Here is a 23,648-nt window from a genome sequence, read left to right on the forward strand (position 1 = left end):
ATTCTATTTTATCATTGTTATTTTGTTATTATATGATCTGATGGGTTGAAGATGCTGCTTTCTGTTAGATGTTCAGCGAATGTTCGCCTTTTCTTGATCCGGTCTTGCCCAATTTACGTTGTTTGTTCTAAGTGGAGATGCATCATTTGTTGGTTTCTTAAATTTTTGAGTGCCTTCCATATTAAACTAAACTTAAGTTGAAAATCTTCGGTGATACACTCTGGAATTGCAATCTCATTTGCATTATTGTTTCACATCAGAAAATAATTGAATTGTCGATTATTTATCGTGTTTTTTTTTACAGCAGGATATCTAGAATAATTTTATTTTTTGGATATCAAAGTCGCTCAGTTCCAATCAGATAAACCAACTGAAACTATCCATGACAAGCGACGGACAGTGCTACAACACGCCTGCTATGATCGTTATCACACTACTGTAATTCTACTTATTTTGTTATTTTTTTATTCGTATTGTTCCACCGGATTTTCGACGGATGCTCTATATGGACTGACGAATGTGCCCGAATTATGATGAATAGTAAATTTTGCTACAGATACGACTTTGTGTTTTTTTTACAAAAAAAAAATAGGTAACATGTCCGCTGTTTATTACGGTTGAAAGCCAGCCTGTGATGTCGGGATTTTTTTGTGATATCCATCTCGTTGAAGGATTTTCCAATGTTTAAATCGTATACCTATGCAAAAGCGATAAAACATTGTTTTCGAATAAAAAACAGACGGCCCGTTTAAAAATGCAGTGACACTGCAAATAATCTGTTTTTATATCTTTATTTACTCTTTATACAAAAACGCGTGGTTTTTTCAGAAAATAAGGACAGGTTTTGGTGCTTGGTCAAATTATGCAGTGTTTTAACAACTGATGCAGTAAAAAATACTAAATATACAAACAAATAAAGTCTTCTTCTTCTTTCTACTTTATAAATAGGCAAAATGCCTGTTTTACTTCGGTTTTTAGCCTCAATTGACGTTGTCTGACCATCTTTTCCTCGGTCGTCCCAATGATCTTCTTCCATTTGGCGATTTGTCTCTTGCTATTCGTACTATTCTATTTTCTATCATTCTTTCGATGTGTTCATTCCATTCCACTTTTCTTCTTTTGATCCACGCGTTTATTTCCTCTATACCACATCTCGCTCGTATTTCCTCACTTCTTACTCTGTCTCTTAGAGTTTGATTTGTTATTTTTCGTAAGGCTTTCATTTCTTTTGTTTCCAGAAGTCTTTGTGTTTTCGCCGTATCTGCTCTTGTTTCCGCTGTGTACGTCATTATCGGTCTTATTGTTGATTTATATATCCTGGTTTTCGTTTCCGTTGTGAGGTATTTGTTTCTCCAGATTGTGTTGTTGAGATATCCTGCTGCTCTGTTTGCCATGTTCACTTGTTTTTGTACTTCTTCTTCCACTTTTCCGTAGCTTGACAGTTTTATTTCCAAGTATTCAGTTTCCATCACTTGTTCTATTATTTTGTAATTTACGACTAGTTTACATCGTTTCGGTTCCGCTGATATCACTATCGCTTTAGTTTTCTCTGTTGAGATCTCCATGTTGTATATGAGCGCCGTATCTTCGAATTCTTTAATTAATCTTTGTAGGTCATCTTCATTTTCGGCTGTTATTATGGCATCGTCGGCGTAGCGTATTATCCTTATTTCCTTTTCTCCCATTCTATATCCTCTTCTTTTTTAACTTTCTGTATGATTTCATCCATTATCAGATTAAATATTAATGGGATCAGCAAATCTCCTTGTCTAATGCCAGTTTCATATTTGATAGGTTGCGATAGTTTTCCTTTACATCTTACCATAGCTATGTTATCTTTATATATATATATATATATATATATATATATATATATATATATATATATATATCTATGTTATCTTTATATATATATATATATATATATATATATATATATCCTCAATGGTTTTTACTAAATCCAGTGATATTCCCTTTTCATATAATAAATGTATCGCGTCCCGAATTCTCACTCTATAAAACGCTTTCTCCAAATCTATTAGACACATATATGCTGGTTTGTTATGTTCCAGCGACTTCTCTTTTATTTGTCTTAAAGCAAATAAAGTGATGAAGTTAACTACAGTAACTGAAATCACCAGTGAAGCATGGTAAACATTTAGTTAATTTTTGAATTTTCTATAGTAAATGAAGTTACCATAGAACACAAGATTTTGATCGATCGATCCAACGTTTTTACCTTGTTTAGGCTCTGTGCCTTCTCAAAGGTGGTATTATTTATTGGTGAATTGTGAGTCTCATGTTGCCGCTCTCCGAGACAGGGAGTGGCTGTAAAGCAGGAGTGCTAGAAGAATTTCCACCTTTTGGGCGCCGTATGGACCAACCCCGTTACTAAGTACAAGTTTCATGGAAAAAACGGTCCATTTCAGATTGTTGGCCTTTTGTTTTGTTTGGTTTTAGACACGTGGAGGATAGCTGTGGCTGTGCCCTCACCTAGGATCAGGTATCGTTATGCATTGAGATTAAGAAACCACAGAAAACCAATCTCCCCCTGTCCTTGTGATTTGAATTCGCCTCTGAAGGAGTGTGTGTGGTGTTCACTGTTTGGTGTTTGGTATTATGGATGTGTGTGTTTATAGAGTTGTTGGTATAGTTAGTGTAGTTATTGGTTGTGTGTTGTTGACTTTTTCTTTAGGTGTTTATGTGTTTATAATTGTGAGCTTGGTGGAGGTTAAAGTGTGTATGTGGGTAAATGGTAAGTATATATCTGGATGATATGTGTGGGAAAATGATAAGTGTATATCGGAGTGCATATGAGTGTTTGGTTTATTGAGTTATTAAAGCACGAGGTAGATATGGCGTACCCACACAATGTGTTGGGCATTTGGTTGAGATAACGGATAGTGTCACTCCCCTTTTCAGGGAAGACATTATAAAAAAGGATCATGGAAGTAAAATGAATTAAGGATTTCATGTCCCAGGAAAGGTCATATGAAGGGATTTGTTTAGGTGAGTGTACAGGTCAGGTTTGCTTTGAATTTTTGGGTTGTATTCTGCGGTGTGGACATTTTTGTGAGAATGCGGGGTGGCCTCCATTACAGTTGGGACATTTTGGATCAGATATCTCGGGGCATGAATTACAACGGAATTGCTAGATTTTGGAACCTCACAATTTAGCCGTTCTCACTCGATCTTGATGCTGTTCGAAAGTGCATCGGCGAATTTAGATTCTGAGTTTGTGAAAACTCTGATATATGAGGTGGGTTGGTTTGTGGAGCGGGCCATTATGCGAACTATTTTGGTGAAAGGAAATTTATTTTCGGATAAGTTATCCTCAATGGTTTTCTGGGAAGATTTTGAGTAAAAAAGATTTTTACGTAAAATAGATTATTTTTTCAGAAAAAGACTGGGGTATATCATCTGCTTCGTGTTGTGTAGTGAGATGAGTCACTATCAGTAGGCTTATGCTTAACTAAACTGTCATTATGAAGAGTTCCTTTATGTCAATGTCGTTATCGAAAAAGTATAGAACGAATCAGGTTTGGAGGAAGTAGGAGCTCCATTGGGGACTAGTAAAACTAAATATAGAAAGTATGATGAAAAATCTTCAGATTATGAGTTTTCTTACGCGTATATAGAATAGAATAGAATTTATTTAGTCAATATACAAAAATAGTTTTGTTTTTGACAAGTCAAAGGAATTGTGACAATTTTTACATACATGTTTTTGAATAGAAACAATGTTTTAAAAAGTATGGTTTGGTTTTAAGCTTAATAGATAATAATTGAAGACTTTTGACTTCATCTGGCAAAAAGTTATACAAATTAACATTAGTCGAATTTTTATGTTATTAAAGTTTATGTTAAACTTACCTTTGTTGGCATGAATTTCAATCAGCGTCTCATAATATTATAGAGTGAAGGTAGTGGCATAATATCTAAATCCAGAAATAAAAGTTTACAGTGTTCCCTATACTTTGCTTTTGCAAGTATCCACACTACTCTTTTTTGTAGTTTAAAAATTCGATCTGCCTGACAAGAATTACCACAAACAGTTATTCCGTACTGTAAATGGCTATGGAATAGTGCAAAGTAGCACATTCTAAGGGTACTTTTAGGAACCATATAAATTAAGTTGCGTATTAAAAATATAAGTCTAGAATTTAAGTAATCTGTATGGGCACTCCAATCCAAATTATTGTTAATAAAGATTCCTAATAGTTTAACACCATTTCTTGAGATATACTTCCAATCGGAACTAAAACTCAAATTCTGATTTTTCTCTTCATTTAATTTCAACCCATTATGGAGAAACCAGTTTTTTGTTTTTTGGGTATCACTATCTATTTTAATTTTTAAATTATACTGATTAATATCAGTTTTAATGAGAGTTGTATCGTCTGCGAAGCAAACACATTTTATAGGAAAAGTATAGTGAAATAAATCGTTCAGATAAATAAGAAACAAAGTGGGCCCTAATGTCGAACCTTGAGGAACCCCATATTCGACAATGGTAAACTCAGAATAACTGTTATTAAGAAAAACTGCCTGTTTTCTATTTGTTAAGTATGATCTAAATAGATTAAGAGTGTTTCCCTTAATACCGTATTTATGCATTTTTCCCAACAGTAATTCATGCGAAACACAGTCAAAAGCTTTGGATAAGTCACGCAATGTCAAAGAGACAAAATGACCTTCCTCCAAGCCATCAACTATATCTCTCATAATTTTCTGTATAGCTAGTATAGTACATTTTTTTCTAAAGCCATATTCATTACCGTGAAGTACTTTGTGTTTTTCTAGATATTCTATTAAACAAACATTTAGAATAATCTTAAAAATTTTGCCGAAAATGGGAATGATTGAGATGGGACGATAATTTCCAATTTCATCTAAAGCTCTCTTTTTGAACATTGGTAGCTCTTTTGTTACCTTTAATACATCTAGGAAAATTCCTTCAGTAAGACAATTATTATAAAGTATAATTAATTTGTCTATAATTTTAAACACAGAAAAATCATTAAAATAATTAAAACCCCCCACGTAGAGGGGGGAAAACAAAAAAAATCGATTTACCAAGAATCTGTACCCCATAGAAAAAAAAAATTTCAAATAAAAAATGTAGCTAAGGTAATTTTGAATAAAAACGTTTATTAGCATTTTTTGTGTAGAATGAACCGCTCTCGCAGAAACAACGATTGAAGCGATCGTTTAGTTGCCCGTGAATATATTGGCCTTTTTTGGTGTATATACATAATTCCAAGCCCACCTAAAACACTAGTATCCAAAATTTAAATGCGAAAAAGAGCTAAATCAGATTTAAGAAAGTAAAATTAAGGAAATATAATCAAGATATAACAACAAATTCTATAATTTATAAAAAATCATTTATAATACCCACGAGTAACGACACAGATTGACCTAAATATAGTAAAACGAAAGGTTGCGACTAATTTGAATAATTTGGATTATAAATTCTCAACTTGGATATCCCAAGAACGAACAAAGTTGATGTTAATGAGTATGGCCACACGAAGTTAAATTCATTATACAGATCAATTTTACACCCCCTTTGTTAATAACTTAAGAAATAAATTGATTATAGGATGAAAATCTGTCTAATTATTACATTAAAATTTAATTATATATCCTTGCAGAGAGAAGCAAACTGAAAATTTAAAAGCTAAATCAAAATTATGTACAAGGAAATTAAATTAATTTAGTGCAAATTTAAGGAGACCCTATAAGGTGCGGCTACCGAAACATTGGGAGAACAAAACCGAGGTTGCAACAAGAAAAACCTGTGGTGGAGTGATAGTATCAAAATACTTGACAACCAAACAACTGTTCGAGAAATCACTGGCGACAAATGCTCCAGATAACTGGAAAAAATACCTTTGAGATACTATTTGCAGTTGTAACGATATTCATTGTCAGCTATTATCGCTGGCATACCACCGCTCTGTGCGCAAGCACTCCCACCGCTAAATTCCACTTCCATCGATAAGCGCTGGAGATGGCAAACCTCCAATACTTTAAACCAACGTACGCCTCGAGAGAGAATCGAGTTCCGCCCGAGTACTGATCTGCCAGGCATTTGTGTGTTAACCAAAGGCCTTTTGTCCTAGGAGTTTTGAGTGTTGATCTAAGAACAACTCCACTGGCCCTAGTGTATTGACCGTAGGTCAACCACTTCTACTAGAGTATTAATCTAGTAGTAATTTCCGAACAAAGCTGATCTGATTCGTAAACGTTTCGTGACTAACTGTTGATTAGTCACTTCCCGCTCCTTGCTGGATCGAGTGTTAATCGATCGGCAGAGACAGACACAGAAAGACCTGTGAAATCTCCGATAATAAACGATATCATGTATACTTTGAATATTGATTCTTCACAGGTTTTGTTAAATCGATCAGGATGTAGATCGCCCTAGTTTGAAGTTTATAAATCGAACATGTTTAAGGAATCCCAGACTAAAATTGAACGTTTAATGTATTTATGGAAAGAACTTTCAAAAATAAATATTGTAACAAACCATATACGCATAAGAGATACAATGGCGCCTACAAAGTTTATAGTTTTTCCTGATGTATCTAATAAAACTCTTCTAGATATTGATTTTTTGATAAGTGCACAAATAGCTCTAGATTTTCACAATAAGGAATGGTATTTTGCAAATAAAAGTACGAATGAAAGCCGTTGATTTTTGAAGAAAAAGGAACAGAACCTATTGAAATTCATTTTTGTAAAAATTTGAGACAATATGAAGGAATGATGCTAGTGGATTATGAACTAGCTCGACTCGATGAGTTTTTGGAAAGTAGGAAGAATACCTAGTCGGTCAGATAGCCAAGCGGGCTGGGCGGCCGGTTCTCATTCGATTCAGAGTGGTTCAGTGGATGTGAGTTCGATCCCCAGAAGACAATAAAACTGGAACAGTACGCCAAGAGATAAGGGCTTGCGGCTCAGTGATACTCCTCCATAGATTCCTACCGGAAAGGCGAGGCGCCTAAATACCGGTGTATATATATATATATATATACATAGGAAGAATACCTTCAGAATGGGGTAAGAGCCTACAGCTTATGCAGAGTATCGCACTAATACTAAGAATACCGTACCAATTGCACTGCCACCATATCGAATGTCGCCTGCCAAGAAAGGTACTGAAAGCCGAGTTAGATAAACTCTTGGAGGAAGGCATTATCGAAGAATTCGAAAGTGCGTGGGCCGCGCTGGTTGTATTAGTGCCGAAAACAGATGGTTGTACGAGACTTTGCGTGGATTATCAACGTTAAATCGCTGTAACTACTAGTGAATTTTATCCGTTGCTGCGTATGGACGATTTATTACGCGCCACTAATGTCGCGGAACTGACTGTGATAAAACTGCGTTTGTATCGCCGTTGGGGACATAACGTTACTTACGGATGCCTTTTGGAATAAAAGGAGCCCCAAAGACTCATGGACCGTTCGCACCGTGGTTTTAGTAACTTTCTTTCTCCCCTTCCTTTTACCCTAACAGGGTGTCGGATGTTTTAGTAACTTAAATCGGAAAAAGTACGTGTTTGATCACGAAAAAGTAAAATATAAACATGCTGATGGATGTTTGAAGGAACCCAGTCCATTCAAAGAAGGATCGAAAGGTAAGACCGCTAAATTCTACCCGAAGAGAGATGGACCCTATAGGATAAAGCTAGTGGTATCCCCTGTGAGTTATGAGCTTTGTGGAGTAGACACTTCTGCCCTTTATTGTGTTCCCACGTATTCGTGCTTACACAAGCTATCCTCAATGACGCTGAAGCTGCAACGCCCGTAGTGCCAAGACGAAGACGAGGACGCCCCATGCAGAAAACCGCATCTTTTGCTGGCCCTTCCTCTAACGAGTTCGTGGCCAGGGGGGTGGGAGACTGTAACAAACCAACCTCTGACGCTGCGCCTCTGGAGAAGCCGTAATATGATTTTACAGATGTGAATAGAACAAAAAAGACAGTATTTGAATTATATTAACGTTCAGCTTTTGTAAAAGAAACACGATTATACAGCTTTATCAAATCATTCTAAAAACCCTGAGATTGATTATTATTAGTATAAAATCGTATTATATGTTTGGCTATTCCACGTATTAATATGTTATAACATGTGTTATAATATAAATTTCAACGTAAAAAGTAAATCTGGTAAAGTTTCTGTTGCCAAATTAAGTCATAAAAATTTTAAAAATCTGGATAATTAGGAATATTTTCGGCAGTCTTTAAACATTTTTTATTTAATAATTACCTCTGTAACTTACTCTATTAGCTTACATTCTTGCTACACATCTCATCTTAATACCATCAGCTTCTCGTCTGCCCATCAATTTAATGGTCAGTGCCACTATTAAAATGTCCATATACGAAGATTATTATCGAGAGGGACGTTTTCAACACCCTGTAATCTGCCATAATCCATCACCACAGAACTTAATTAATTTCGAGATGCCATTTTCGAAAAGTTCGTATTCCTTTTAATAAATAAACTTACCCTGACAAGTTTTGCAGAGACGTTTCGGCGATTTTGCACAAACAAGCCCTACGAAAAATAAGCACGTTGATTATTATCAGTTAGCTGTTTTAATAAATTCGAAAAAATTGGATATTAGGCAAAATATCAAACAATCTTTGAAATGTGTTCAGTTTTATTCGTTGCTTTTGCTGCCAATAATTTTTCTACCACCTCCATCTATACCATTATTACAATCCTTCCAAGTTTTACTTACGTTCATGTATTGGCTTTAAGAATAGGCTGGTAAGGTGCTTTATTTTCTCGACATACTACCAGAAGGAAATGTTTTTCATGAAACTGAAATCATTCAAATAGGTAAAAGAAATAAATTAGACTTACTCACAATCAATTTAATTTTACTACCCAAAACGACCGGTTTTGGTACATAGTAAATTAAAAGTTTTTGGTACAAGAATTTTTATATAATGATTCGTGATACATAGTTCAAACTATCTTGTATTGCTGATAATCCTGTATTGCTGCTCAAGAAACTCCCTCGTTAATTGTCAGACAGTTACAACATTGACCGAAGATCACCCATTATCATCAATACAGGATAGTTTGAACTATGTATCACGAATCATTATATAAAAATTCTTGTACCGGAATCATTTAATTTACGTTGTACCGTTTGACCTGAAGATGCTTTGCAAATTTTAGAAAGCGAAACCGGTAGTTTTGGGTAGTAAAATTAAATTGATTGTGAGTAAGTCTAATTTATTTCTTTTACCTATTTGAAATGGACTCACACAAGCAACACATTCATGATTTGAAATCATTCAGTTGAAACAGCCACTGTTACTCCACCGGCCTATTCATCTAAAGCCATCCTCATGACATGTTCACCATAAATGTTGAATGTCAGGTGAACACGCATCCTTGTCTCTCACACACCTCTCTCGGTCTTGAATTGGTTTGAGAACTTCTGATCTAGTCGTACTGTTGCTATATTGAAATGGTACAGATTTTTAGTGTCATCAGGTGCATTGGTGTGCCCATTTCAGTTTTTGTAGTCAATGAAGCATATAATCATAGGTACTTGGAATTCTCTAGACTTTTCAAAGAGTTGTCTCAGGTTCAGGAATTGTTACCCCTTACAAATCCCGCTTGTTCCCGAGGTATTTGGTAATGTAGATAGGTTTTTAATCTGTTTTTGATAATATGCTACAATATTTTACTAGCATGTGTTATTAGTGACAGTGTGCGATAGTTTTCACATCTGATAGTAGTTTCTTTTTTGTGTAGCGGGATATAAATTGAGATACACCAATCAGATGGCCATTTTCCTGAATTCCAAATAATAACACGGATAGAATGGATGATATATAATCCTTTGTTACCTCGTAACTATAATATTTCACCTGGTATTGAATCAGCGCCTGGGGATTTATTTCTCTTTAGCGATTTAATTGCATATTTGATTTCAACGAGTAAGACAGTAGGTTCTCTAGGGTAGTCAGAGGGCCACTGATTTTCTGCTGGTACCTCGTTATTTTTATCTAGCTCGCAACAGTAGTTTCGCCATGTTTCTAATATTTCGGTAGTATCGGTCTTCAGATTACCTTTCTTATCTATTACAGACCACGTTTGAGATTTAAATTCTCTGGTAAGGAGTGTGATCTTCTGAAACAAATCCCTCGGTTTATTTCGACAGCCATGTTCTTCTATTTCTCTGCATATTTAAGAGATCTAATCAGCTTGGTCTTTGCGGCACTGTTTTCTCATTTCTTTCGATAACACTCTGTATTTATCGTTTGTTCCGTATCTAGTTTTATGTTCTTTTCTACGTATTATCGGATATCCACGGCTTACGACCATGGAAACCGCTGGCTCACAGTCTTTTGCAGCCTCGATTATCCTATCTTTGAGATAGATCCAAGTATTCTCAGGGTCACTATCTACTTGGTCTATAGAAAGAGCTTCTTTTGGGGACTTTAAAACGAAGTCGAACGTTCAATACCAGAAGTTGATGATCGCTTCCACAGTCTGCGATATGTTTTACAATTAATGGCCGACGACTTTCATCTTGATCTTATTAGGATGTAGTCTAAAATAAATAAAATACACGCACATAGGCAAATCGAGCATATGTTGGTCGACACGAAAGCAGCCCACGACATTGTTAAAAGAACTGCGTTATATAATGATAGACTTTGGGATCGCATCTAAATAAATGATATAAATGATAGTTTCCAAACTCTGCCGGGTAGATGGCACGATTCAGCACATACTACAGCAAAAATATTACAGATAATGCAGACAGTAATGGGAAAAGTGTACTTCCGAACGTACACTTAATCCAGAAACGTGTTTAAAAGTAAATATAATACAATAAATTTAATTTTAAGTCAGTAATATGTCATTTATATCCTTTGTGGCTAACGAAACTTTCGAAGAAAAAGTCCTAAGCCAAACTTCTCCGTACACATACACACAAACCCGAACCGTGTGCGTTAAAGAATCGTCTAAGGCTTTAGTTATAATTGTATAGATCGTAACTCCATTGTTTCACTTTCCACTTACCAATAATTTACTTATTAATTGCGGAAGACTGATGTGTTTTTGTATATTGTGATATTGCAGAGCTTTAATATCCCCCAAAAAATACATCCGACTGGTAAAAACAACAATGGATTCGTCAATAGCAACTGTCAGAGTCCAAAATGAGCTCACTGAAAACTTTACGATAGTCCAAGGATTAAAGCAAGGAGATGGGCTGGCACCGACACTATTGAACCTGACCTTGGAATATGTGATAAGACAGCTGAATATAGGAAGAGGTAATCTCCTAAGAAATAAATCAATACAGATTGCCGCCTATGCCGATGATATCAGCATCATATCTCGCAGAACAGAAGAGGCGGCAGAAATATATTCACAATTAAAAACAAAGGCAAAAGAGACCGGACTAGAAATAAATATTCAAAAGACAAAAAAGTTAACACAGGCAAGAGCTAGGGGAAACAGACGCACAGTTGAATTAGAGGATGATATTGAAACGGTAGAAAGTTTCACATATTTAGGAGTTGCTTTAAACACGGATGGAACAGGAGAACCAGAAATCCAAAGAAAAATAGTAAAGGGAAACAAAGCTTATTTTTCGCTCGATCATCTGTTTCACTCCAAAAACACACACTGGAGATCGAAAATCAGGGCCTACAAAACTGTTATCAGACCAATAGTATGTTATACATGCGAGACATGGGTAATGACAGAAGAGGCAAATAGAAAACTGGAAGTCTTCGAAAGAAAAGTTCTAAGAAAGATATTTGGACCTATTAACTAAAACGGAATATGGAGATCCAGGTATAACCATGAACTCTACCATGAACTGTTCAAAGAGACACTGATCTCAGAATTCGTTAAACTTTATAGACTTCGCTGAGCTGGTCATGTAGTAAGAATGAAGACACAAAGATTGCCGAAAAGAGCCCTAGGTAGTAAAATGCAGGGCGCAAGATCAAAAGGAAGGCCACGGAAAAGATGGGAGGATGAAGTGGCAGCGGACGCGCAAAATTTGCTAGACGTAAGAACCTGGAGAAGATCGGCGCGGGACCGACAAGGTTGAAAGCATAGTTTGGAAAAGGCCCGATTTAGGCTGTAGCGTCATTGGAGAGAGAGAGAGAGAGAGAGAGAGAGAGAGAGAGAGAGAGAGAGATGTGTTTTTGTACACACTTATGACAAATGAAAGAATTGAAAAGAAAAGTTTTTAAAAGTGTGTAAATATTTAATTTCTAACTGAGCACTTTCGACTTACAAAGCCATCTTGAGCGCTATGGTCAAAATTTAAAAATTATCACCACTAAAGAGGGACCCCATTGGACAAGTTTTTCTTCAAAAGTTAAAAAACTTTTAATGTGCTCTCTTTTTGATATTTTTTTTCGAAACTTTCGAAAGTATTTTAACTTTTGAAAAAAAAAAAATTTGTATTTTTTGGATCCCTCTTTCATAGTAGTACTTTTTAAATTTTGACTATAGCTATGAAGATGACATTGTAAACCGAAATCGCTCAGCTAGGAATTAAATGCTTTAAATACGTTTAAAATACTTTTCTTTTCAATGAAATAATTTACTTATTATTAATTAAGAAACCAACCATTTAACCAATTTGATACAAAACTTAGTTTTATTATTGCAACATTATCAGCACCACATTATCTACTAATTAAACTATTAGAGTAGGCTTAAGACGGATCTGTGTGCACAGTCTTTTAATTTTAAGAAAACGACCATTATTTCTCGGCAAGGGTTAAATGTTTCCAGTGTCCCGTTGCGCATAATAATTCCACTAATTGGCTTTTTCATTTTTTTTTCAGAAAAAAATTAAATTTTGGTTCGCCACAGGTGGGGCTGGATTCTGCTTGAGCAGGGCGTTGGCTGCCAAGATGATGCCGTTCGCTAGGTAAGTGTCTCTTTTTTGTTCTACTAACTACCGCTTTCATTACTTAATTTTTAAATGCCGCTCTAGTTAAAGCTTATACTTGTTTTTAAGAAGACAAAATATGCAAGGTAGAGCAATTGGTTATGAAATATGGGTTTTATCTTGTTTAATTAACGTAGATAATGAAAATAATTTTGATAGTAGTTATTATCAACAAACAAATTTATTTTATATACAACTATAAATAACTTTCTGGATATTGAACTATCTTGTGTAAACGTTACATTTCATTGTCATTTTCACACACATTTCACATAAATACAAACTCCTCAATAACTTCATCATTGAATTTTTTTCGAAACTTTTATTGTTTGGTAATTGGTGAAACATTTTGTGGGTATTATTCCTTAATAAGGCTGTCCAAATGCACGAACAAGACGAGACTTGGTCTTGGTCTATGCTATTTATTGAACGTTACTTTAGATCTTAGAACCACGAACAGAGTAAGTACATTTTAAGCTTGAATTAACATACCCATAATAATAAAGACCAACCAAATTAGTATATGTCTAAACAACTGACAACGAGTGGGGTTTGAACCCATGATCTAAGCGATCCATGCCCGTGCTCTAACTAACTGAGCTATCTACTTTATACTTCTGTTCGTATCCGTTAATGCTTTATTGTCAGTTTCACTGTATAATGCTAAGGTCTTTAATAGATTTTGTATACCAAGGTTCAAAATGTGAGCAAAGCACCGAAATGTTGATTGTCTGAATCAAAGTGTGGCAGCTGTTTGCTCAGTCCATACATACATTTGGTATTTGCAATTGCGTTGTTGATATTTTACTTTTACATTGTAATTATGACCTCTGAGTACGTGTGAAATATGTCAAGTGTTCTTTTAATGAATATTTTGATTCGCTATGTATGTTTATAGATTTGTTCGTAATGCGAATTAGGTAGTTCAGTTTTCCAAATTTTTGTTACATATTTTTTGCGTCTCATAGTTTTTAAGCATATACCCGAACTACTTTACTCCCTAAAATGACATTTAGTCCTAACTGCAAGACGCAAGGGTCTCACAGGCTTGGTCTTGTTCTTGCTCAAATCTTAAACGGTCAGTCTTGGTCTTGGTCTTGCTAAAATAAGGCTGTCTTGGTCTTGGTCTTGCGAAAACGCAAGAACAAGATTAAGACCAAGATCGATTTTGGGCAACACTATTTCTTATGTTTGTTCATAAAAGCCTCTCCCAAGATTAGGTTATTGATAATAAGGTTAGATTAAGACAAGATATGGGATAATTAATGATATTTTGATGAGAACAATAATAACTTCAGTCAACATAAACTAAGACTGAGTACGGCAAAATACTGTTACTTCCCTTAGAAGACACTTGTATCGTTTTTAATGAAGATACAATGCTCGAAAAACCTGAATACTCCATAGCGTTGCTGTGTGAACATTTCGAAATCAAAATAGTTATTAATCAAATAAATATAGAACCTTATCCGCCTTATATCTTTGTTAGCTGTAAGATAGAGGACTCAAAGTTATGCTCAGCAATTCCACCACTAAATCTCCAAAGGGTCAGTACAAATACCAAGCGAGTTATTAAAGCTAATCAATGACAATAATCTGAATATTTTAGCAGGATAAAATAAAATTCTGTTGTGTCCATGAATTTATGCGATAACTTTGACTCAAAAGTCCTAGAGCCTTGAAACTTGGTACATATGTTACACTTATTTATCTATTTAGTTTGGAGTGAATAGGTTTTCTTCTTTTTCTCTTTGAAATCCTTTGAAACTTGGTACATAGATTCTACATAGAATTTAAGAAATCAATGAGTTACACTATGGCGCTAACGTACTAAATTACTAAATAACTTTTCGCAGGTAGGTGGCGCGGTAGAAGGGAATCTATCAAATGGCCACCAAGGTTTGCAGATTTGACTTCCTCAGAATTTTTTATGACGATATTTGGAGAGCAGAGTGTATCAGTCGTCCGAATAATATAAAAGAGTTAAAGGAGCGCATCAGAACGGAAATTGCACAAAAATAACTACTGAAGGCATTTAAAACGTTAGGAAAGAATTTACTGTCCATTTTTTCTCATTAAAGCATTGCTGAAAGTCGTCAATTTTAAAATTTCTTATAATTTGATTGTGTTTTACTAAACATTTATTATAATTTAGTTGTATTCATAAACCAACAGTTTTGGTTAACCCTGTATAAATAAATATTCAAATAATTGCATCGTTGCAAAAGCGATTAGGATTCCTTTCAAATGAGTTCACTGATCTTGGTTTGTATTAAAAAAAATTAAATTAAATATTATTAATATTATTCTATTGTTTTAATAAATTTATCGTTGCAAAGTCGACTGATGATGTAATGTCTAACACATATGTATTTTTCTAGGGCTCAAACCCAAACGAATTTGAGCATCAGGTTTAAGGCTTAAACGGCTATATTTTCATTTATCATTCTTTTGCAACCTTTTTATCCTACTCTGCCTTGTAATTGTCCCTTTTTCTCAATCCTCTACTCAGATTGACTGTTCTTTAGATCCCTCTCTTTCTCTACTGTGACTTTTTTTGTATTTCCTTTAACTTTAGTTTTACCATTTTTATTAATTAAGCAGGAATTAATAGTATTTTTAGGGTTGTATACAAGTTTTGCTTGTCTTTAAAAAGTACATGTAGTCCCAGTCTGTTATGGATAGGATACGCTGACGATATAGCAATCGATGTCAGTGGCAGGTTTGCTCAGGTGGTATCTGAGAAAATGCAAGCAGCCCTAAATATAGTTGACGACTGGTGTAAACAAGAGAGACTGATAGTCAATGCCCAGAAAACACAAATCGTCAACTTCACCAAAACAACAGCACTACAAGGCCTAAAACCACCGGTGCTGGGAGGAACAGAGATTTCATTTGCCAAAGAAACAAAATACCTTGGGGTATATTTTGATCATAGGCTTACATGGAATACTCACATTATGAAAACCACACAGAAAGCTACTATGTCCCTGGGTAGATGTAGAAGAATGTGCGGTAAGAGTTGGGGACTTAACTCCAAAATCACTCTATGGTTATACATAAGGGTTATTAGACCCAGGATAACCTATGGCTCGGTGACGTGGTGGACAAAGACGCAGCAAGTGGGAGCAATAAGGCTGCTAGGTAATACACGAAGGCTAGCATGGCTGTGTTTTACGGAGGTCATAAAAACAACTCCAACTGCATCGTTGGAAGTGCTGCTGAATCTACCACCACTTTATATATTTATACAGGGCGAAGCCAGATCAGTGATGCACAGATTAATTCATAGTCAGCGACATATAAACCAGATGGAGGGTGCTGACAACAGAAAGCTAATCGAGGAGTTAAAAGCCGATATTGTAATGGGGCAACCTATCAATGCAACAGCAAGAGATATAGCGTTAACAATAAGTTCACAATTAAGATACCAGGCAGGGAAGACTGGAATAAAGGTGTACCCATACAATCTACTGCTACCTGGTACACGGATGGCTCAAAAACATCGGAGGGTGTGAAAGCCGGCATAGTAGGGACAAATCAAGGGATACATTTCCCGGTAAGTCTATCTAAGGATGTGACAGTTTTCCAGGCGGAAATAACGGCAATCCATCACTGCATGGAAGAACGTTCTGTTCAGTTGCCATCTTCACAGATAGTCAGGCAGCACTTAAGGCACTCAATTCTGTAGAGGTCAATTCTAAGCTAGTATGGGATTGTGTGTGTGCCCTAAATAAACTAGAAGACCATAGCAACGTTACGGTAGCCTGGGTACCGGGGCACGATGGTCATAAGGGCAATGAAAAAGCAGATGAAATGGCCAAACAAGGCTCATCAATGCCATTTATTGGACCGGAACCCTTCGGCGGTGTTGCAAAGTCAGTAACAAGAACGGCTACAAGGAAGTGGGTAGCTCACAAATCTCTGGAATGGTGGAGAAATTCACCAGGACAAAGACAGGCGAAACAGTTCATTACAGAACATTCGCCAAAATTTACGGCAGACCTAATAAGCAGTAGACAGGAAAACAGTCAAAGCCATAGTAGGTCTTCTAACAGGGCACTGTAAGCTGAATAAGCACTTGAAGCTGATGGGATTATGAGATGATGACCTATGCAGATTCTGTCACCTCGAAGAAGAAACAGCAGAGCACATTTTATGTCAGTGTGACAGTCTGGCAAATGTGCGGTTCTTTGCATTAGGAGAAGAAAATCCACCGGCAAATAGCTACATGAAAGGTATAGTCTCGAAGCTACTAGACTTTATAAAAAGGGTCAGGCTAGAGAATGTTATCTAGGACTAGAGGACCACAATAGATCTGAATAGGTCGCAGTGGAATAGCCCAAAAGACCACCTCTTCAAATCTATCTATCTATCTATCCCAGTATTTGTTCGTGTAGTGTGTATTAACGGTTTAACTGCAAAACTATAATAAATTGTGGATCTGTTTTTTTTTTAAAACAGCGTCGTATTCCGCTATTCCGCATATTTATATGCGTTTAATCTACTTCTTATCAGTAGTAACTATGAAGTGCCTAAGAAAGCTATGTGTTTGTAGTTTCGGAATAAATATTTGTCCCCCCCTTTGTGGAAGAGACATGCCATGTTTTCTATTCATTCCACAGCTTTTTCTGCTTCCATATTTTCTTTATTAAGTTACTGAGTCATGTAGAGGCTGCTCTTCCACTTTTAACTTTGCTGATGAGATGAATAATTATCTCTAGGTTTGTTATTTATTAACACTTTTTATTAATTCTTCCATTTTCTGACTTAATAGTAAAGTATTTCATCCATTTTCTACTCGATTGCCGCATTTTCTACTCGATTCTACTCGATTATTAAAGTTTATGTTGGTGCTGCCCTGTGAATTTTACAGTTAATCAAAGAGTTTTATTATCTTTCTTATTTTTTGCCCTTATTACTTGTTACTAATCCTTTATCCTTCCACTTTACTGTTCCCTGATTCTGAAAAAGGGTTTATTTCTGGACCCCTGTGCTCAAGTCTCTTTATAATATAAATCAAAATCATGAATAAAATAGAAGGTAGTAGGTTATAAGCTGTAAGAGTTTGTTCCGCTAAACCAAGCTAGCCCTCTAGATAATAATAAAATGTACATTTTCAATTAGCAACGTGGCAACTGTGTACAATAAAAGTTAGACTAGCAGGTTAATTTATCTGCCGTCTCTTTACATAGAAAACTTTTCCTGAGAGTGTAAAATGGCAATAAGAGAAGCTCCATAAAGTTTTGCTAATGGATGTTTAAACAGGAAGTTAAATAGTTCCGACAGAAACGCTGATCTACTGTGTGTGTATTTAAATATTTAAAAAAGGTGGTTGTTTCGACGAACTATTTAAAGTAGAGCCGATCTAACTGTTTATCTTTTCAAAGTGCGGGTTTAGCTATTAAAAAGTTATATTGTTAGATCAAATATTTGTTCACAAAACAATTTTTAATGTTTACATCGACAACAAGGGTGATGGATTGATTTTTAAACGTAATATTTACAGATTTTTTCGGTAATATCCGTATTCCTAAGTTACAGTTGATCGCCTTTATTTTTGATGTTATTCTATAAATCGTGGAGTAATGAAGGTGTATCCATTCCTATAGCAAACCGTTGTGCCAGACTTTATCAAAAGCCTGCTAAATATCGAGCCATACTGAGGCACACATAGTCTTTTCTTCCAAACTTTTCTTCATTTTATTTACTATTTTATGACACTGTTGGATTATTGTATATTTTTGACGGAAACAGTTTTGCTTATTCTATTTAGCAGGAGTTTTTCAAATATCTTGGGCATCAAGGGTAACAAGCTTATCGGACGATAGGAAGAAGGTTCTCTAGGCTATTTACCTGGCCTTCCAATCATTTTAATATGAGCATATTTCCATTAAATTGGAAAATGGCTTAACTGCAGCATTCTATTGTAGATAAAAGTAAGCATGAGAACTGCTTTCCTGGGTAGATGTTTTAGGATCCTTCCATCGATAAATCGTATCCTGGAGCTTTGTGAGAGTTGGCATTCATTATTATTCTGTGAACCTCGAACGGGAAGAATGCTTTCATTGGAGGTGATAGTTGGCAGGGTGCATCTAGATATTTGCTAACTACATCATCATTTATGTTTTGATCAAAATTTGGAGTAAACATATTTTCTAAATATTCTGTAAATACATTAGCTTTTTCGTTGTCAGTCTGCTCCCAACTTCTGTCAGGTTTTCTTATTGGAGGAATTTGTAGTGTCGGTTTCTTAAATTTTGTAGTTGCTCTCCATATAGAGTGGTCACTTTGAGAAAGATTGTTAATATAAAAATTGAAGGTGTCATTACGAGCTTTATTTAGCGCTGACGTTAGCTGGTGTGTTAGTTTATTTAGATGTGTCTTATCGAGTGTATTTCGACACCTTTACCATTTTGCACGCGCTCTTTGTTTTTTCGGTTAAAATTTGTTTAATATGTAAAGCGTTTTGTATTATAGCCGTTTGTTTGTCCTTTAATTTCTTCTGATATTTTTACATGCTACAAGTATTTTTTTCTATCGATATTCTATCTATACTGTACGTCCAAGATAGCAATATTCGTGAACTGCGCGCTAGCCAGATGAAAGATAGATTATAGTAGATTCTGTAGGTGTCTAAGCTTCTGACTATAATGGGAACATCGTCCGCATATCTAATATTATTTATCAACCTTGGCTCAAGAACCTGCGACGGTTGGCTCGGCAAAACATCAACCTAGATCTTCAAAGCTGCTATTATGTGGGTAGCTGTACAGTTGAATTTCAAAAATGTAGACACTAATTTCTGAGAAATGATAATTGAGTTAACAACACTATTGCTAAGTTGTTATTATAGATAATATAATAACTTCACAGGATGACTCCACAAGATATCTATTCCAAAAAAGAATAACTGAAAAAAGCAGAAACACATATATCACAGAAAGTGATGGAGTCGAAGAAAGCTGGGCAAAAATTAAGTCTAATATCTTAATCTCGGCCAAGGAAGTTCTTGATGAAAGAAATATAAATAAAAATTAATCGTTCTCAAGATTCCAAATTAATAAAATTATAAAACACAATAAAATACCAGAAGAATGGAGAACGAGCGAACTAATTCTACTATTCAGAAAAAGGAGATAAAAACAGCTAGAAAACTACAGAGGTATATAAACTTACCCTAAAACTTACAACTAAAATTTTACAAATACTAATAAATCAGAGGATTAGTTTAGCAGATGAACAAAAGGGTTTTCCTAGTGGAAGATCGTGTTTAGATGCAATATTCGTTATAAATCGAATTACTGAGAAATCACTAGAGTATAATAGATCAGCATTTCTGTATCTGATTGACCTAAAGAAAGCGTCTGACAGAGTAAGACTCAAAGATGTAATTTATCTTCAAGACAGAATAGATGGACAGCTTACAGAACCTATAGAAATAGGCAGTGGAATAAGACAAGGGGACTTATTGAGCCCCATGCTCTTTAATTTAATCATGGATAAAATCATCAAAAGCTTTAACAAAGAAAGATGATACAGAATGGGAATAAAGAAATAAAAATACTCTGTTACGCAGACGATGCAATATTGATAGCCCAAGATAAAGATAGTCTGCAAAGACTGGTCCACAAATTTAACATAAGAGCAAAAGAATGTAATATGACAATGTCATCTCAGAAAACTAAAACAATAGTAGTCAGCAAAGAACCAACTAGATGTAAAATAGAAATTGATGGCATCGGCATTGAACAAGAAATGGAAATAAAATACCTGGGAATTACACCTTCCAGCTATGAAGACCTCGACAAAGAAGTGAGAGATCAAGTACAAAAAGCAAATAGACTGGAAGGATAAGAATAATTCAGAATGGTCATCACCATTTCCTGGGACTTAGTGTCTACATTTTTGATACTCAACTAGGCCCATTATATTGCCAAACTTCGAAGGGAAACAGCGAAAAATAAGAAGCACAGGAAAAATGAGTTTCAAGATCCAAGCAACCATTTAAGAACTTCCGAGGAACATTCCTAGGAAGATGGAGGCTATTGTGAATGTTATGAGTTGGTACGTCTAAATGCTAAATTGTTATTAGTGATTTTCTTATTTGGTTGTAATTTTTGCTTTTTCCAATTAAATTGTATGAATAAAACCGTGTCCTTTTATTAATTCGTCTGTAAATTTTGATGCATAATAGTAGATTTTTCGAGTAGGATGGAGCAGCTGGAGTGGTTGAAATAGAACAAGTGTTTTAAACACCAGTTATCCACGAATACTTTACGCTATATTTTTTATTGGTACACTTTGAAATCAGGTATTATTACTACAAAAAATAAGAGCTAATAATTTAAAATGGTTAAATTTGTGATGTATGTACATCAGTATACCTTTCGTTATTATGGAAATGAGAAAAACAAAAATTAATTTGCAATCTGTCACATCAGAATAACGTATGGTCCTAAAGTTTTGGGAAACATTTCACCTGGTCTGATTGAGAAGCAAAATGCATTTAACAAAGAAGGCCATGGAATTGAAATGTCATCAGTTATTGACATTTAATAAACAAAGCAGAATATTTTGGTTTGTGCTCTGCAAAATGTCTTATAAAATTGATATTCGTCGAGGTGTTTATAATATGGTTGGGCGAATGTCGAAACGAGATATTGTTAATATTTATCGAGATCAAAACATAAGCAAATCGACAATTTATCGCACAATCAGAGAATGTGAAGAAGGGATACCATGTATTAACTTGCGTAAAAGTGGCCGACCGCGGATTTTGAATCATATAAGAGAGGCAAGACTGATTCAAGCAGCTAAGAACAAAATTGGGGTCTCACAGCGAAAACTGGCCAGAAGATTTCATGTTGGAAAGACTACAGTATACAGGACCCTATCGAGTAACAATATTATCTACCGGAAAAGAAGGAAAGCTCCAAAATACACAGAGGATCAATTAGAGAGAATTCCGAGATGTTGCCGCGCGTTAAGGCGAGTGCATTTCGTCAACAAGTTGATCGTGATGGACGATGAAAAATATTTTACTTTGTCCAACTCTAAGATGAAGGGTAACGATGGGTTTTACACGAACGATTACGAAAATGTACCTGATGAAATAAAATTCAAAAGTAAAAAAAAATTTAAGGACAAAATTTTGGTATGGTGTGCAATTTCTGAGGCTGGCTTTATCTCACAGCCCTACATTGGTGTTGTTCGAGGTGAAGCCTTAAACGCAAATATTTATATTCAAAGATGTCTCTCTAAATTGCTTCAGTTTGTGAACACACATGATGCAAATGATCAAATAGTCTTTTGGCCAAATCTTGCTTCATGTCGTTACGCGAGGATCACAAGGGACTGGTACGAAACTAACAACATTACCTTTGTACCGAAAGCAGACAATCCCCCCAACCTACCTCAGGCTCGTCCAATTGAAGAGTTCTGGGCAATATTAAGTCGGAAAGTCTATAATAACGGATGGGAAGCACAAAATCAGGAATAGTTAAGACGCCGCATATATACAAAAATTAGAGAAATTGACGCCGAGGTCGTCCAAAGGATGATGCAACGTGTCAGGGGAATTATTAGGCAAATCGAAAATAATGGTCCCTTGTCTGTCATTTGAATTTTGATTTATAATAAGGATAGAAAAGTTAAATTGTTGAATAATTTAATAAAAATATAAGATTATTGTGGTCAGAGTTATATGCTTTTGAAATTTTTCCCAAAACTTTAGGACCATACGTTAATTGTTATTACTGGTTTTATATTGCTTAAAAGAAGAATGTTTCAAACATTATTGGCAGTGCCAATAATAGAAGTACAACCCCATTGGTTTTCGAGAATGTCGGTAGTATTAATTTGAACAGCTCTGATTTAAAAAACGGAAGTTTAAATATTGCAAACAATACCAATTGTACTTTTCACATTCATTTGAAAGATTAAGATTTCCAAATATTTAAATAAAGCTTTTGAAATATTTGTTAGTAATATTTTATTCATATTTTTTGTATTTGACGTTACAAGCTAGGTACTCCTGTCAGGTCAGATAAATATTTAAAACGGTTGACGTTGCGATGGTTACTTTAAAACACGCGCGTTTTTGAAAGTTGAATCTAAACACGCTACGGCGTACTTTAAATAAGCAAAATGGAGTACCAATAAAAAAAAACTTTTTAATTACTTTAAAATTTACCTTTATTAAATTATAATATAAATTAATGATTGCAGCGCAAGTTTTAGTTAATACTAAACCTCTACAAAAATAGAAATTAAAATTGTCAATATGTATTTAAAAACTGGACTAAAAATATATTACCTACAAGTAGAGGAGTGATGAGACATTAAACAGAACGTAAATTTGTGGTATATCATCCGTTTACCACCAACCAATTGTATTAGCTATTTATATGTTATAAACCCGCCCAATTTTCCTTTCAAACAAATCACCTATCGATATTAAAAATACCTAAACCTCCTTTTCTATCCTTTGATACTATTTTGGGTGTTTCGTAAATCGTAATGAATGCTTTTTTGTGACCCTGTGCTATTTACTACTTTTTATGAAGCTATACATTAATTAGGCAAGTATTTGAAGATGTTTTTGAGAATAAAATGTACAATAATCGAGTGTGGAACACAAATAAATTTGTAGGTATAGGTATGTAAAATGTTAAAATAAA

At 35.0% G+C, this 23,648-nt stretch overlaps 1 protein-coding gene across 1 annotated transcript in view; it reads left to right on the plus strand.

Annotated features, from left to right (window-relative positions):
• Positions 1-23,648, plus strand: part of fng (Fringe glycosyltransferase) — a 510,279-nt gene that overhangs the window by 377,428 nt on the left and 109,203 nt on the right. The window contains exon 6 of the mRNA XM_072525349.1: positions 12,860-12,945. Within this exon, the coding sequence (XP_072381450.1) occupies positions 12,860-12,945 (86 nt within the window). The remainder of the gene's footprint in view (positions 1-12,859; positions 12,946-23,648) is intronic.

This window comes from Diabrotica undecimpunctata, chromosome 3 (assembly GCF_040954645.1).
Source record: "Diabrotica undecimpunctata isolate CICGRU chromosome 3, icDiaUnde3, whole genome shotgun sequence".
Lineage (NCBI taxonomy): Eukaryota > Metazoa > Arthropoda > Insecta > Coleoptera > Chrysomelidae > Diabrotica > Diabrotica undecimpunctata.